The 18,982-nt window shown below is 37.9% G+C and overlaps 1 protein-coding gene across 1 annotated transcript in view; it reads right to left on the reverse strand.

Annotated features, from left to right (window-relative positions):
* The window catches only part of MRPL1 (mitochondrial ribosomal protein L1), a 104,858-nt gene that overhangs the window by 41,231 nt on the left and 44,645 nt on the right, over positions 1 to 18,982 (reverse strand). Inside the window, exon 7 of the mRNA XM_044226175.1 lies at positions 10,297 to 10,403. Within this exon, the coding sequence (XP_044082110.1) occupies positions 10,297 to 10,403 (107 nt within the window). The remainder of the gene's footprint in view (positions 1 to 10,296; positions 10,404 to 18,982) is intronic.

The raw sequence follows: 18,982 nt of genomic DNA on the forward strand, positions 1-18,982 counted from the left end.
GATGACTCTGGGACATAACAGCCCTAAACTGCCCACCAGCTCAACTTGGGAGAAAAGTAACTTTCTACTGTGGTTACGTCACTGCTGTTTGGTCCCTTCGAAACAGCTAAACCAGTGCAGATGTGCAGGCGTCCACACAACATGTTGTGTACTATTTTAAAATACGAATCATGACCCTTAATATACCTGGTATATGTTTCAGATCCTCCAGAAGATCCTTGATCTACTCTATGCCATGATTACCTCAATCACTGCTTCTTGTGTGCAGCTTCCTCATATTTTATATGTATCTATTATTACACTTATGACACTTTCCTATATAGTTTATTTCCACATTTATCGATTAGATGTGTCTTTCTTAAAAAAGGTCTTGTTCTTTTTTGTATCATCTATGTCTGACAGAGTCAGTACTTAACATTATTAAATGAAACATGTTAAATTGGGGGCACCCTGGTGGCTCAGATGGTTGAGTTCAGCTCAGGTCATGATCTCAGGGTCCCGGGATGGAGCCTCACATCGGGCTCTCTGCTCATTAGGGAATCTGCTTGTTCTCCTCTCTGTCCCTCTGCCCCTCCCCCTGCACATGTTCTCTCTCTCTCTCTCTCTCTCAAATAAATAAAATTTTTAAAAAACAAAAACAAAACACGTTAACTTGGTTTATTGTTTTTCTTTTTCTTTGTTTCTTTTTTTGTTTTTGGTTAGGTTATAAATGAACTAATAATCTTTCCTATTCAAAAAATAAAGTTTAAAAATATCAATAAATGAAGATATTTTTCATATAGGATGCAGTGAAAATCTCTAATACACTATGGGTCAGAAAAATCAGTCCCCAACACTGGGTAGGAAAGGCCTTATTTTTAGTAATTAGATGCCAGGCAATCTCAGTGTTTATGAACACTTCAATTGTACAAGCACCTTCAGTGACCGTAGCTCTTGTCAATTTCATTTACTGGGCACTGGTAAAAAGAGCAAGTCATAATAGAGGTGAGTCAGACAGGGTCCACCGTAAAGGGAGTCACAGGCCTTCTCACAAAAAAAAAAGAGAGCGTAATGGAGAATCAGAGCAGGCCCAGAAATGTAAGGAAAAAGGAGTAGGAATGGCAGAGAGGAACAGATGAGGAAACTCAGAATCTTAAGTAGAATGGAAGACTCTAACCAAAGAAGAAAACAATGGTAATGTTTACCTTACTATTGAAAGCAGACACTCCCTCACACATACACCAGTAATATATCACCTAACAAACTGACAAAATGATTACATCTGGTAATATCTAATTCTGCTGAGTACGTGAGGCACTATAACACTACTGGATGAATTACAAGGTAATGCGAACATTTTAGAGAGCAATTTAGCGATACTTACAATAACATTTTCAATATACATTTTATTTCTTGAAATTCGCCTTCTGGGTATACTTGGAAAAAACTCGCAGTATGTATTTTTAAGAATGTCATTAAAATATTATTTGTAATAGCAAAACACTGGACGTGATCTAAATGTCCATCAACCGGAAATGAATATTTGTACATGTTCACAAGGGAATATGCAACCATTGAAAAGAACAGATCAGATCAGAACAGATCTCTTTGTACCTTTGAAGACATCCAAGCCACTTTAAGTGGAAAACAAAGGTATGGAACAGTATATGTGGCCTATCTTGTGTGTGAGTGAATTTTTATAAGGGTGGGTTTTTTTTTTTTTAAGATTTTATTAATTTATTTGACAGGAAGAAAGACCGTGAGAGAGGGAACACAAGCAGGGGTAGAGGGAGAGGGAGAAGCAGGCCTTCCACCAAGCAGGGAGTCCAAGAAGGGGCTCAATCCCATGACCCTGGCACCACGACCCATGCTGACAATTAACCAAGCACCCTATAAGGGTGTTTATGTTACACCTTAACATTTCTAGAAGGACAAAACCCTATTTTTTTAAGTGTATTTACTTTAGGGGCGCCTCAGTAGCTCAGTCAGTTGGGCCTCCAGCTCTCGATTCAGCTCAGGTCATGATCTCACTGAAGTAAGAGTCCCATGTTGGGCTCCACGCTCAGTAGGGTATCTACTAGAAATTATCTCTGCCTCTCCCTCTGCCCCTTCCCATGCTCACACTCTCTCTCTTCTCTCTCTAAAATAATAAATTAATTTTAAAAAATCCATTTTAGAAAGTGTATTTATTTTTAGTAACCTCTACACCCAACATGGGGCTTGAACTCATGACCCTGGGTCAAGAAGCAGGTCTCTTCTGACTGAGCCAGCCAGGCACCCCAACAAAAAACTATCAGTAAAAGTTCTAGGAGAAAACACTGCAGAGAGCGGGGCTTTAGTGTGTCTTTTTTGTAAACTGCTCTAATTTAACCAAGTGCATATGTTAATTTGATAATTTTAAAATGTCAACCAGTTATCTGGTCATAATTTTCTGTCTCTAGTAGAGTTTTCTATATTACAAACTCAGATAAATCCTTTAAAAATTATCTAATTACTATCTGAAATTGAACTACTATTTGGAATATATATATATATATATATATATATATATATATATATTAGCCATACTAGCCAGGTACATAATTATGTCTCAATATTTTTAGAGAATCTACCTTAGTTTCATCTCTTTTTCATGGAAAGAACCATAATTTTAAAAGAAATTAGGGTGCAGTTAACTATGTTTTTCTCCCCTGTGAATCTTTATTTTTAGTTTTATGCTTTAAAATCTTTCCCTTGGAGCACCTGGGTGGCTCAGTCAGGTTAGGCATCTACCTTCAGTTCGGTTCATGATCCGAGGGTCCTGGGACTGAGCCTGGCTTCAGGCTCCCTGCTCAGTGGGAGGTCTGCTTGTCCCTCTCCTTCTGCCTCTGCCTCTGCCTGCCACTCCCCCTGCTTACGCTCTGTCAAATAAATAAAATCTTTAGAAAAGAAATAAATAAATAAAATAAAATCTTGCCCTTAAATTTGGTCATTTGGTCACTTAGGAACTTACTTTTATCCCCACTAACACATCATTCATGCTGGGGAAAAAAAAATGGTGACTAGTTGATAGTCAATTGACTGAAAAATAAAATGTTCCAATGATAACCTGTTGTGCTTGCATAATATTCAACATAAAATTTAAATGGAATTTTCATGAATAAAAACATGAAAGATACAAAAATTTAAAAAAATTTTAAATAACTAAAAAAAACTTCAAAGAAAATAAAGAATATTCAGCCACAAATGAAAGAAATATATAAAAATACATTTTCTCTAAAAATTTCATTTTCACTGATATAAGCATTTGATCTGACGGCATGCAGTCATAACCAATCTCATGAATGTGTAAATTATAGCACAAATGGTAGGAAAGATTAGCAAAAAAACCTAATTTACCTATAAGTAACACTGCTGACAAACGTAAGATACTGGCTGGCTATAAGAGTGTTTGTACAGGTTTGAGATACAAGGGCACTAGAAGTTGAGTTGTAATACCCAAGATACTAACCTTCAAGTCAGATAATTAAGGAAGATCATTCAAATGATTATGCTTATCACTTTGATACAGAAGGAAAGCCAGCTGAAACTAATCAAGATCAATTTCCTATTACATCAATACCAGAACTGGATTTAAAGCCATGTGGCAGTTTTGAGAATCCTAACAAGTGGTGTCAAAATGATTTAACTGAAGTAAGAAGGTTCTCTCTTCTACAGGCAAACACAAACACAAAATTAATACATTTCACTCTTCCAATAAACATCTTTTTAGATCAGGAATCAGCAAACCTTTTCTCTAAAGAGCCAGAATAGAAATATTTCAGGTTTTGCAGGCTACAAATAATCTCTGCAGCAAATTCTTTGTTTTATTTTTTACAACCCCTTAAAGTTGTAAAGCGCATTCTTAGCTCACAGGCGGTACAGAAACTGTCCGCAGTTGGATCTGGCCCATAGGCTATGGTTTTTTGACCCGTGACCTAGATACCTTCCTTCCTTCTCTACACCACAATGAGGACCCCTAATAGGCGTGTGCTGCTGTCAATGCTCCTTTATCTGCAAACTCCTTCTAAATTCAGTCCTCATATCACACAGGTGGCAAAAATAAATGAATAAAAAACAATAATATTAACAATATTAATTAATTAATATTGTTATTAACAATAAAAAACAATACCTCCATATTTCCAACCGTATAGTAAGAATAATATCACTCAGGACGCCTGGGCAACTCAGTCGGTTGGGAAAACAACTCTGGGATTTCGGCTCAGATCATGATCTCGGGGTTCTGGGATGGACCCCCAAGTGGGGAGTCTGCTTGGGAATTCTCTCTCCCTCTGCACGCCCCCCCCCGCTTGTGTTCTCTCTCTTTTTCAAATAAATAAATATTATTTATTTATTTCAAATAAATAAATATATCTTAAAAAAAGGAATAACATCCCTCAGAAATCTCAAACTTTTGAAAAAGATATATTACTTTGCTTTAAATTCTTTTTTATCAGGGCGCCTGGGTGGCTCAGTGGGTTAAAGACTCTGCTTTTGGCTCAGGTCAAGATCCCAGGGTCCTGGGATTGAGCCCCACGTCGGGCTCTCTGCTCCTCGGGAAGCCTGCTTCCTCCTCTCTCTCTCTCTCTGCCTACTTGTGATCTCTCTCTCTCTGTCAAATAAATAAAATCTTTAAAAAATAATCTTTTTTATCTCTGATAATTATAAATAAAATTCAAGTACTTATATTAATACAATTGTAAAAACATTTTTATTCCTTTTTAAATAACTATATTGAGGTATACTCGAACACCGAACATTTTTAACTTGATTGAGGTATATTTTGCATATCATATTACTTACTATTTTCTAATTTATGTTTCTTCATTTTTTTAGTAAGCTTGTCAGACTGTGCAACAATAACCATAAGTCAGTTTTAAAACATCTTTATCACCCCAAGATGATCCCTCACGCATTTACTCTTAATGCCTAAACTTACTGCTTCCATCCTGCCCAAGGCAACCCACACATCTACTTTTTGCTTCAGAGTTTTGCCTTTTCATATAAATGGTATCACATAGTATGTGGTTTCTATGTCTGATTTTCAATGAGCATAAAGCTTTTGTGAATCATCCACAGTAGAGCAGGTATCCACAGTTCATTTCTTTTTTTTGCCGAATAATGTTCCACAGGATATGTTGCACATTCTTAAAGTGTCAATTTATTAAGTTTTGACATATGCATATACTCACGAAAACCTCACGAGTCAAAATAACACACATGTCAGTCATCCCCCAAATTCTGTGTGCCCGTTTATAATCCCTCCTTTCCACCCCTCCCCATCCACTTATGCCCACAGCAATGACTGGTCTGTTTGCTATCACATTATACATCAGTACGCTATATAAACTTGTGTTTGCCAGAATTTTATATAAACAGAATCATACAATATGTACTCCTTTGGCTTTCACTCAGTGTAATCATTTTTTTTTTAATATGTGGGAAGAGGGAGATCAGTTTTTTGTTTTTTAAAGAATTTTATTTATTTATTTGACAGATCACAAGCAGGCAGAGAGGCAGGCAGAGAGAGGAGGAAGCAGGCTCCCCACTGAGCAGAGAGCCTGATGCGGGGCTCGATCCCAGGACCCTGGGATCATGACCTGAGCAGAAGGCAGAGGCTTTAACCCACTGAGCCACCCAGGTGCCCCATGACTCAGTATAATCATTTTTAAATTCAACCATGCTAAAACACGTATCAATTTTTTTATTACTAAAGAATATTCTACTATATAGATAAAATAAAGATTATTTATACATTCACCTGTCAATGGACATGTGGAATGTTTCCAATTTTTAACTATTACAAATAAATCTGTCATAAGCATTTGTTCCTAAGTCTTTGTATGGGCATGGTTTCATTTCTTCTGGATAAATACCTAAAAGTAAAATGTGGATCATCTAGCAGGTGGATGTTAAATTTGTTTTCTTTTTAAAGATATATTTCTTTATTTTAGAGACAGATAATGAGCAGGCAAGTGGGGGAGGGGCACAGGGAGAGGGAGAATCTGAAGCAGCCTCCCTGCTTTATGCAGGGCTCGATCCCAGGACCCTGAGAGCACGACCTGAACCAAAATTGAGGGTTGGCCACCCAACAAACTGAGCCACCCAGGCACCCCTGGATGTTAACTTTCTTAAGCTGCCAAAATGTGCCAAAGTGGCTGTATCATTTTACACTGCCACAATAGCCTAAGTGTTCCAATCTCTCCACATCCTTATCAATACTTGCTATGGTCCATTTTTCTAATTTTAATTATTCCCATAGATGTACAGTGATAGCTCACGGTGGTTTTCGTCTGTATTTCTCTTAACAACTAATAATGCTGAGCATCTTTCAATGTGTTGGTCATCTGTTTGTCTGCCGTGTGTTTGTCACACCTTGATCAGGTATGTTCAAATCTTTTGCTCATTTTTAAAACTGGTTTTTTTTTTTTATTATTGAGGTTTAAGAGCTCTTCATATATTATGGATTTATCAGTTAGATGATTTGTAAATATTTGATCCCAGCCTGTGATTTATCTTCTCTTAATAACGTCTTTTTAAAGAGCAAATGCTTTTTATTTTTATACAGTGCAATTTACTAATTTCTTCTTTTGTGGATTATGCTATGCTTTTCATTTCACATCTAAAAAAAAAAAAATCACTCTCTAACTCAACTTTTTCTTCCACAGGTTTTATAATTTTAGGCATTATGTTTAGGTCTTTGATACATTTTGAGCTAATTATATATGATATGTCATGGGTCAAAGTTCATTTTACTGTATGCAGATATTCAATTGTTCCAGTACCATTTCTCGAAAAGATTAATGTTTCTCCATTAAAAATGACTTTGCAACATGTTTTAAGTCAGCTGTCCAAAACAAACAAACAAACCCCATTGGGTTTTGGGGACTCTATTCTCTTCCACTATCATTTTGTCTTTTTTGATGTCAATACCACAGTGCCTTAAATACCACTGGCTTTATAAATCTTGAAATCAGGTAGATCTCTAACTTTGCTATCTGTCGAAGTTGTTTTAGTTATTCTAGATCCTTTGTATTTCCATATGAATCTTAGAATCAGCTTGTCAGTTTCTACCAAAAGAAAAAGGCTAAATGGAATTTTGATCAAGAATGTACTGCATCTACACATTACTCTGGGGGCAATTGGCATCTTAACAATACCATATTCACTGACCGTAAACATGGTACACCTCTTACTTATACCGATTCACTGACCCATAAACATGGTACACGTCATTATTTATTAGATCTTAATTTCCCTCAGTTATGTCTTGAAATCTTCATGTATGGATCTTGCACATCTTTTGTCAGATTTATCTCTAAGTATTTCCTATTTTTTGATATTACTATAATTCTTCTTTACTTGTAACAGTATTTGCTTGTAATTTAATTGTAATAGCGAAAAAATGGAAACAACTTAAGTGCCCACCTGACCGCACTGCCTAATATCCCTAGATCGGTGCTGAACAGAAGTGGTGAAAGTGGACATCATTAACTTGCTCCTGTTCTTAGAAGAAAAGTATTCAGTTTTTCACCTCCAAGTATAATGTTAGTTGTTGGTTTTTCTTAGATGCCTTCTGTCAGGTTGAGGGCATTAACTTCTGTTCCTAGTGTGCTGAGACTTTTTGATCAGAAATGAAGGTTCGATTCTCTCAAATGCTTTCTCGATCTACTGAGATGATCAGATGGCTTTTATTTATAATTTGTTAATATGGTGAATTTTAATGATTGATCACTTAATGTTAAACGAACTAGTATTCCTAGGATAAACCCTACTTGGTGATGACATGTTATCCTTTTTTATATATATATTGCTGGATTCTATTAGCTAAAATTTAGTTTATAATTTTAACAACTATTTTTTCCCAAAATTTTTATTTATTTATTTGACAGAGAGAGATCTCAAGTAAGAAGAGAGGCAGGCAGAGAGAGAGGAGGGGAAGGAAGCGGGCTCCCTGCTGAGCAGAGAGCCCAATGCTGGGCTCGATCCCAGGACCCTGAGACCATGACCTGAGCCGAAGGCAGAGGCTTAACCCACTGAGCCACCCAGGAGCCCCTACATCTATTTTTCATGAATGATAGCAGACTATATTTTTTGCCCGGTTTTGGTATCGAGGTAATGCTGACTATCACAGGTGAAAAAGTAATCAGGTCCCTGTTACTTCATGCTAGCCAGAAGAAGAAGTCTGCTTTAGAGTCATTAGTTTAACTATTCCTTCCTAGCCTAGAATGTATGCATCATCATTAATGTCATTTTGCCTTTAGGGAAAATGGGGAATGGGGCTCAGAGAGTGATGGAACACAGTTCCAATCTGGAACTAGGATTTGAATCCAGACAGCATAAATCTAAAATCCACTCTCTTAATCTGTTATACTATGTAATACTATAATATTTAAGTAGTATTAAAAAAGATTCTCAAAAAATGATTCTCTTTAAACACAGAAATTAATTTATTTTTCATTAAGAAAAAGCATTCTACCTCTAAATGATACAAGTAGTCTGACCTGGAGCTCCTGTAATCACTTAAGCACTATGGTATTTATTGAGAAGAATAAATGAGATGCCAGTTTCTTATACACTGAGTCAGGATCTAAATAAACTATTAACTACTGAATATACTGAAAACATTACTTAACAAAAAGCAAAGATCCACCTGGAAAAAAATAGTCTTATAAAGATGTCCTATAGTCCCCCAAAGTCTAACCAAAACAGCACCAACAGGGCACATGGGTGGCTCAGTCAGTTGAGCACCCTACTTGGTTTTGGCTCAGGTCATAATGTCATGGGCTATGGGACCAAGCCCTGTGTCAGACTGTGTGCTCAGTGGGGAATCTGCATCAAGATTCTTTCCCTCTGCCACTCCCCACCTCCCCTCTCTTTAGTATATAAATTCTATAGCTCAGGAATTCAAGACACAACATTTTAAGAAACTTGTTTTAAGTCTGCTATCCCATAAGTAGCAGAACAGGTATTCTTAGTTCTGTAGAGAACGAAGTCTCTACAGCTCTAGAATATTTTCTAAAAATTCCCATTTTATTCATTTGCTTTTCACATTACAGTATTATCATCCCTAACAAACAAGGAGCACTGCCAAGGGCCTTCTGGAAATAAGGAAAGTGCAACACCAGACTTGAGCAGACCACAATGCTACGCAACCGGTGCAGAGGTCTGAAGTAACGGCAGAGATGGGGCTTTCCCAATCTCTGACTGCATTAAACTGTTTTGCCCTCTTTCTAAAGCAAACCTTCCTTCCATAAAACTAGCTGAGTGCTTTTCTCTACTTCTGATAGTCTATAGTGGGCACAGCTCAATTAGCTTGGACTACCAGCTGTTGGCTAAAACGCAGAATCCCTCTTAAGAGCAGGACGGAAAGAGGAGTAACAGCTACTCGAATAATTCCAGGCCTGCGGCAAGATGGTTTTGAGCCAAGAGCCTGGAGTCTTGAAGACTGCCAACACTCAAATACCTATTCTGCCTCACACCAGCTGTGAGACCCTGGAAAAATTATTTAACCTCTTTGGCCTTCATCCATAAAATGGGGATGATAATTTGTCCTCTCATAGTGCTTTAAGATTAAGAGAGAAAATATATGAAATGAAGAGGGTTAAGAAGAGTGCCTGGCACTTCCTGGGCATTTCCTGGGCGCTGCTTACATCTTATTATCGGTCTCACTATTATTCTATAGTTACTGAACAGGAAAAAGTACTTTAGAGATCCCTTAGCATAAAGAAGATTTTAGCAAATAACTGTATATCTAAAAACAAAGTCCTATAAACCTGACCTATGTACATCAGAGTCCAAAAAATAGCTTTGAAAGTTGATTTCCAGCATATTCTCTAAGTAGACAGTTTTTAAAACACAAGGAAGGATAATCAAAACAATTCAAAAAAATAAAGCAAATTACTCAATTCCATGACGGCAGTATTAAATACCTACTATGGGCTTAGCCTTATGCAATGTTCCATAAGATCTAACCCTATTCTCAATAAACCTAGAATATTAGATCTAACCCTATTCTCAATAAACTTAGAATATTAGGGAGCAAAAAATACATACATGCAATAAACAAATAAAGCAATAATAATATATCATTGAGGGGCACATGAAGGAATTCTCAAATACCATTAAAATTTACGAGTTTAATCTACAGAATAAAAAAATTGTCTGTCTACGTACCTAGTGCTACTTCTGATGCTGGTGCCAAGAACAAGTTCAAAAGAGGCATGTTCTATTATAAATTATCAGTCACTCAAGCAAAACAAAGACGGCTATTTAATAATTTCCATTGTAACTTACTGTTGCTATTTTGGTCTCGAGAAAGTTTTCCCTTTCTTCATCTACCTTAATTTCATGTCCCATTTTAAATAATTCAAGCATTTTGGGGATGTCACGGCCAATGGAATCTGATAAGAGAAATTAAAAATCCAAAGTTAATACTACATATAAACAAGTAACAAAAATTACAGAATAAGAGAAATATTCATCCTATATTAAGATATAGTAAACAAGTCGTGGCAGACCGACTAATTTAGAGTGTTGCACGCCCTTCCATGCCGCCTCCCCGTGAGTGTGAATGGGAGCTACAACTTGCTTCTAACCAAGAGACAGAATGCTCAGGTAAGATACACATGATTACATTACATAAAACTGTTAATGCTGACCCTGGAGGAGACGCTCTGCTTTACTGGTTTTGAAGAAGCAGCTGCAATGTTTAAAGCTGACATAGGAAAAGGGCCCCAAGACAAGAAACTGGTGCCCTCAACCTAGCAGCCTGCAAGGAGCTGAATCCCGGCCCAAAGCCATGTGAGTCCAGAAGTGGATCCTCCCTCAGTCAAGTGTCAGATGAAACCACAGGCCTGACTGATCCCTTGACTGAAGCTTCAGGAGACGCTGAAGCAGAGGACCCAGCTTAGGTGTACACACACTCCTAACACACCATGAGATAGTAAATGTGTGCGGCTTTTTGTTTTTTTGGTTTTTTTAAATTTATTTGACAGAGATCCCAAGCAGGCAGAGAGGCAGGCAGAGAAAGAGGGGGACACAGGCTCCACACTGAGCAGAGAGCCCGATGCGGGACTCCAACCCAGGACCCTAGGATCTTGACCTGAGCTGAAGGCAGAGGCTTTAACCCACTGAGTCACCCAGGCGCCCCAAATGTGTACTGTTTTACGACACTAAATTGTGGTAATATCTGCCTTCAGCTCAGGTCATGATCCAGGGACTGAGCCCCGCATGGGACTTCCTGCTCAGCGGGAAGCCTGCTTCTCCCTCTCCCACTTCCCCTGCTTGTGTTCCCTCTCTCACTGTCTCTGTCAAATAAATAAATAAAATCTTTAAAAAAAAAAAAAAAAAAGAATTGAGGGGTGGCTCAGTGGATTAAGCCGCTGCCTTCAGCTCAGGTCATGATCTCAGGGTCCTGGGATCAAGTCCCGCATCGGGCTCTCTGCTCAGCAGGGAGCCTGCTTCCCTTCCTCTCTCTCTGCCTGCCTCTCTGCCTGCTTGTGATCTCTCTCTGTCAAATAAATAAATAAAATCTTTAAAAAAAAAAAAAAAGAATTGAAACTCAACTTATTGGATTCTATTGTCACTTTGTCCTCCATTATGGAAGAAAAGAGTACAACTGAATACAGAAAGAAAAAAAAGGAAGTCAAGGTAAAAATGAAGAATTTTCAAAGAATCACACAGAAGACTTGAAAAATAAAGTGTACCTTCCAACTTTCAGTCATTAATATTTAACTCAAATTTAATACACAAAAACACAAGTTTTTAATATTTCATGACACCATACCTTAACTTGAAAATTTTCAATTCTGTACATAGAAAATATGAATTATTTAATTATTTGAAGAGTAAGAAATACAGTAAGGGATGTGCTACCATAGACACATCACTTATATATCTCTAGTAACTCTTCCCATGATAAGTCAACATGAGGATCTCATTATATAAAGTACAGAATATTGGGGCGCCTGGGTGGCTCAGTGGGTTAAAGCCTCTGCCTTCAGCTCAGGTCATGATCTCAGGGTCCTGGGATTGAGCCCCCACATCAGGCTCTCTGCTCAGCAGGGAGCCTGCTCCCCCACCCCCGGCCTGCCTCTCTGCCTACTTGTGATCTCTGTCTGTCAAATAAATAAATTAAAAAAAATAAAGTACAGTGTATCTTCAGCATACATTACTTCCAAGGATCACCTGGGGAGTTGTTCAGTATGGCTCAGAAGCACTTTAGTACAATGAAAGCAATTATCCACAAGGAACTTAAAATCTAACTGTAACTGATGGAGAGAAAAGGGACTTGCAAATAGAACTACTAAAAAATACTACTTTTTTTTAAGTATCACAGTCTGATGTAACTATACTAAACAGTATGAAAAAAAGCTTAATAAAAACAGTAAATGCTAATAGTGGTGTACAAAAAAATAGGAACCTGGTTAAATAATTTATTATTATTACTTACACTTGCTTCTTAAGAATAGTACCTTCTAGTGAAATAAGTCAAGCAGAGAGAGTCAATTATCATACGGTTTCACTTATTTGTGGAGCATAACAAATAACATGGAGGACAAGGGGAGATGGAGAGGAGAAGGGAGCTGAGGGAAATTGAAAGGGGAGGTGAACCATGAGAGACTATGGACTCTGAAAAACAACCTGAGGGTTTTGAAGGGGTGGGGGGTGGGAGGCTGGGGTACCAGGTGGTGGGTATTATAGAGGGCACGGCTTGCATGGAGCACTGGGTGTGGTGAAAAAATAATGAATACTGTTACGCTGAAAATAAATTAAAAAAAATTCTTTTTTAAATTAAGAGTCTGCCTAACAGTGCTCTTCAATAAAAATAGAATATGAAAAAAAAAGGGCGCCTGGGTGGCTCAGTGGGTTAAGCCTCTGCCTTCGGCTCAGGTCATGATCTCAGGGTCCTGGGATCGAGTCCCCCATCGGGCTCTCTGCTCAGCAGGGAGCCTGCTTCCTCCTCTCTCTCTCTACCTGCCTCTCTGCCTACTTGTGATCTCTCTCTGTCAAATAAATAAATAAATAAAATCTTTAAAAAAAAAAAAAAAAAGAATAGTACCTTCTGCGTAGTGACAGCTCAAGAATGTTAACTAACCTAAATCTATAGCCATAAAGCCTTCCTTTCTGTCACTGCGAACTGAGAGTCATGCTCTTCGCAACGGCCAACCCTCTCCATTCGTGCACTGGATCCCACCAACTTCCTTAGACATGCTTTTCTAAATCATCGTCATCAGCTTGCAAACCTGCTATAAAATCTCCCATCTTAAAATAAACGAAGTCTGCAACTTCATACTGTCTTCCAGTGACCAATACTTCCCTGAAGGGCGTTTAAGTTTTCAAACAGCTGTCTATCTTTTTTCTACTTCTTCTCCTTCCATTTTCTCTTAAATCTATTTCAATCAGGTTATCATCCACTGAAAATGGTATTTTCAAGGTCACCAATGACATTCACAATGACAAATCCAATAATCATTTCTCAGCGTTCCTCTGACTTGACCTATCAGTAGCAGTTCAGAGTGTATCCCTCCTTTTCCTACAACAGCCTGACTTGTCCTCGGAAACACTTTCTCACTGCCAGTTCCACTCAGTTTGTTGGCTGAGCCAGCGGGCGACTTACAAGGACTTAACTACCTTAGGCCTCAGTCACTTGACTTCTCCTTCTATTCAATCACACCTCAGCAATCTCATCAGGACATGTGGCTTTAAAAACCATTTCTCTACCAATAACTGCCAAATCTGTATCTCCAGCCACAGCCTCTCTCATCCAATCACCTACTTGGTATCTCTGTCTAGATGCAGGTACATAATTAATAAGGAGTATAAAAGGACAAATGTTTGCTGAAAGAATGAATAAATGATGTCATAATTTTGAGTCTGATTTCATAGTGAAATTATGAGTGTGAAAGACCAGGGCTTAGGAAGAAAACGGAAACAGTTTTGCATTAAAACATACTGAAGAGAAGGTTCTGATGTGGTATTGAAAAAATATATACAGCGTGTGTATAGTTAGAATAAGAAACCAGAAAAAAGTGATAGACTGTGGGTAACGATGCATATTTGAGTTTTCAGGCCAATTCTATCCCAAAACAAATAAAATTTACTTTTTTTGACCTTACATATTCCTTTTTCTATCTCTTTGTCCTATAACCAAAGTGTGTCAATGTTCATATGTATTTATCTTATGAGCAAGATGTTGAGCATCAATTCTAGTGCTTAATGGCCACTTACACAGCTTCTTTTGTAAACTGCCTGCTCAGTTCTTTTGCCCTTTTTATTTTTTTTTTATTTTTTTTTTTAAAGATTTTATTTATTTATTTGAGAGAGAGAGTGTGAGAGAGAGCATGAGCGAGGAGAAGGTCAGAGAGCGAAGCAGACTCCCCATGGAGCTGGGAGCCTGATGTGGGACTCGATCCCGGGACTCCAGGATCACGGGACTCCAGGATCACGCCCTGAGCCGAAGGCAGTCGTCCAACCAACTGCGCCACCCAGGCGTCCCTCTTTTGCCCTTTTTAAAAGCAGTCTTCTTACTGAGTCTTAAGAGTTCTTTGTACATTCTAGAAATAAGTCCTTTGTCAGATAAATATGCAGCAAATATTTTCCCACAAACTGTGGACTGTCTTTTCATCTTCTTAATGGCGTCTTCCCATGAGCCATGTTCTTAATTTTGATAGTCCATTGTAGCAATTTTTTCTTCTATGGCTCACGCTTTTTGTGTCCTAAGAAATCTTTGCCTCATCCAGAGCTGTAAAAATTTTCTTCCAGAAAATTTTCTTCTAGAATTTCATGGCTTTAGCCCTTAGAATTAGATCTGTGATCCATTTTTTTATTAATTTCTGTGTTTCATGTGAGGAAAGGGATATCGAGTTATTTAAGAAACAGTCACTGAAAACTATTCTTTCCCCATACAACCTTGGCAGCTTTGTCAAAAATCATTTGTTCCTTCGGCGTGGGTCTGTCGTTAACTCGCAATGTTTGATCTGTACGCATCCATCTTTACCTGTTCGTTAACTCGCAATGTTTGAGCTGTACGCATCCATCTTTATGCCGCACCGCACCGCCCTGATTACTACAGCACAGAAGTCAGGTCGTGCAGGACCTCCAATTCTGTTCTTCCTTTTTAAAAACATTTTTTATTCCAGGTCCTTTATATTTCCACTACATACTAGAATAAATTTGTCAATTTCCAAAAAAAAAAAAAAATTTTTTTAAGCTTTCTTGGAGCTTGACTGGGACTGCACTAAATCTGTAGAAAATGTAGGAAAAAATCCCGCTCAACAGTATAGCCTTCAAATCCACAGCAATGCCATGTCCCTTGATTTACTTAGGTATTAATTAGGTATTCCAGATACTTTCAGCAATATTTAGCAGTTTTCTGTAAGTAGGTCCTGCATATTTTGTTAAAATTTATTCCTTATTTTGACTCTATTCCTTTGACTTTTTTATTCTCTTATTAATGGAACTGTTTTATAAATTTCATTTTGATCGGCCACTGCTGGTATAGAAAAACAGCTGATTTTGTGTATTGATCTTAAATACTGTAACCTCACTAAATTCACTTTTTAGAATTCACTCATTTAGAATCCTAACTTCTGGGCATAAAGACAGTTTTATTTCTTCCTTTCCCATATGTACGCCCTTTATTTCACTGACCTTCGGTACAATGTTGAACATAAGTGGGGAGAGCACAAACCTTTACCTTGTTGCTGATTTTAGGTAGAAAGCATTCAGTCTTTTTTTTTTTTTTTTAAAGATTTTATTTATTTATTTGACTGACAGAGATCACAAGTAGGCAGAGAGGCAGGCAGAGAAAGAGGGGAAAGCCCCACATCAGGCTCTCTGCTCAGTGGCCCTGCTTCCTCCTCTCTCTGTGCCTGCCTCTCTGCCTATTTGTGATCTCTGTCTGTCAAATAAATAAATTTTAAAAATCTTAAAAAAAAAAAAAGAATTCGTGTTTCTCTGTTCATGAGGGATATTGATCTGTTGTTTTCTTTGCTTATGATATCCCTGTCTACCTCTGATATCTACCTATGATATACTGAGCTCATAAAATGAATTGGTAAGTGTTCCTTCACCATTATTTTCTAAAAGAGGTTGCGATAGATTGGTATTATTTTTGCCTTAAATGTCGGATAGAATTCACCAGTAAGAAATCATGTGGCCCTGAACTTTTCACTGTGGGAAGCTGTAAATTACTAATTCAATTTCTTCAGCTGATATAGATCCATGGAGATTTTCTATTCTCTTCTAGACACTGTGGTGATCTGTGTCTTACAAGGAATTTGCCCATTTCATTGGCATAAAGTTGTTCCTAACCGTCCTTGTCTCAAAAGTCTGTTTTGTCTGGTATTAATATAGTCAATCCAAGTCACTAATCCTTACTGTATCTTTTTTTTTTTTAAGATTTTATTTATTTATTTATCTGACAGAGAGAGACAGAAAGAGTACTAGTAGGAGAAACAGCAGGCAGAGGGAGAGGGAGAAGCAGGCTCCCTGCTGAGCAGAGAGGCCGATGTGGAGCTGGATTCCAGGACCTGGGATCATGATCTCAGCTGAAGGCAGATGCTTAAACAATTGAGCCACCAGGAGCACCTTCTTGGTGTATCTTTACCTATCATTTAACTTTCAACCTATTCGTGTACTTGCATATCAAGTGTCTCCTGTAAACACCATATAACTGAATTGTTTTTTCCTTTGTTTTATAATCCCTGCCTTTTGGGTGGATATTTATTCATTCCATTTCCAATTAACAAAACTAATGATATGGCTGGATTTAGGTCTTTACTTTGATGTGTTTTCTATTTGTCTGATCTCATATGCTCTTCTGTTCTCCTTTACTGCCTTCTTTTCTTTCAAACAGAAATATTTTATCTTTTTCATTTTTTATTCCTCTACTTAGTTTTAACCTGCGTCTCTTTGTATAGGTTTCTTACTCATTCCAGAGATCACCGTGCACATGCTTATTTATCCCAACCTACTTCATCTTAGTACTGACTTCCAGGAAAACAGTATAAATTTGTGCCAGCCTAAGTCCATCTTCCCTCCACCACCCGATATTACAATCATGCCCAAATCTGTTTCACTTCCCATATATTCATAGTATCCACCGGGTTATTCACAACAGAAATCCAGGAATCATTCTAGATTCCTCCCTCTCCCTTAACCCCCACATCTAATCCCTAACTCCTGTTCCTTCAGCCTCTCGATATGCCACAACAGCTTTCCTCCTCTTCATTTTTGTTGCCACTGCTCAAATTCCGTCCTTATCCATCTTTTATTTAGACTACCACATTAGCCTCCTACTGGTCTCTATTAGAGCCTCATCATTTCCGTATCAGCACACTGTCACTTACACAGCTCCCACACAGTCATTCTAATATGCAAATCTTACATCATTCTTCTGAGCACCATTTTTCAATGGCTCCTAACTGCATCAAGGATCAAATCTAATCTGCACAGTACGTCACACAAAGCCCTCGGTGATCTGGCCCCCTGCCTATCACTGTCTAACCCCACTGACCACCACTATCTGATAAAACGTTATGTGCCAAATGACAGAAAGGTATTTATAATTTCCTGAATACAACTGAGTTTCTCATACTTTTGTTCGTAGTATAGGCCATTTCGTCTATCTGGAATGTTCTCCCCATGCACGTCAGAAGAAAATACCTACTCATGCTTAACCTCTTCACTGCTATTTCTTTCCTATAATCTGATTCTACAAAGTAGTCCTTCATTCCTCCCGGCACGTTGTACGCGGTACACGAGTACACTTTCCGCGTTTTAGTGCAGCGGTTTATTCTTGCCTCTCTGGCCTCTCAAAGTTTATCTCCTAAGACGGGAACTACCTTTTTCTCTTTCAATCCTCAATACTACGTGCACTACCTGGCACACAACAGGTAGTCAGCCGTTACCTGTGTGCTTATTCAGTAAATGACTGGTGAAAGTACAAACGATCTATGCAGGCGTGAAAAAGAATGACGACTCCTAAACCAACTGCAGAGAACAAGCGGCTTCCTCAGGAACTGCAGGGAGTCAGTAACAGCCGCAGTGCATTTATGATCTGTACTTACCACCCAGCCCATGCTAAGCTCTTACATACACTATTACAAAAACACTAGACAGAGATGTTATCATGAGACCCATTTTGTAGATGAATAAACAGAGGCACAAAAATGTTAAAAATGGTTCAAAGGTCATAGTTAGTGATAAATCCAAGACTGAGAGAGGTTTATATTAACTACTGTTCTATTCTGCTTTAATGTTAAATCTTCATTGCTATTTCTGCTAGGTAATTGCTCTCTTCTTCACCTTCTCTTTTCTCTGTACTTTTCTCAGTACTCTGTACTCTTTTACTTCTCTCCTTGTTCCTTCTTCCTTTCCCTTTCTCTCCCTCCAATTCTACCAGTTTCCACAATGAACATAATCAGTACTAAACTGTATGACCAGGTATTTCGCCCTAACATTCTCTTTTCTTCTTTACCAAAAATATTATAGGAAAGAAGCAAGTAGACTAAAACAAGACAGGGACAACAAAGTAGGAACAGTAAGAAAGGAGATGAATAAAGATTGTATAGTATAAAAGAAGTCTCAAGAAACAAAAAAAAACTTCTAAGAAGAGATCTTTGAATGTGGCAGAAGAAAGATTGATGAGGATTACTGAGCACAACAGTTTAGCTGAATTATGAGAGGGAAGGATGTACGAAAGACTAACACTTCGTAAGGAAATGGGGACACCCAACCAGGGAAGACCACCTGTTTAAAAAAGCTTTGTATAAAACAACAGAAAAGATAAGATCGTAGCTAGAAAGGATAGCTAAGTCAAATAAAGGTTTTGGGGGTATGTGTTTTGTTTTTTGTTGTTTTGTTTAACTAGAGAATCTAAGCATGATTAAATATTAAATTAAACCAGTGTGCCTGTTGCAAAAAACAAAACTGATAGTTCTGTGACAGGACCTTGTCTGTCTTGTTCATAGTCAGC

This window comes from Neovison vison, chromosome 11 (assembly GCF_020171115.1).
Source record: "Neovison vison isolate M4711 chromosome 11, ASM_NN_V1, whole genome shotgun sequence".
Taxonomy (NCBI): domain Eukaryota; kingdom Metazoa; phylum Chordata; class Mammalia; order Carnivora; family Mustelidae; genus Neogale; species Neogale vison.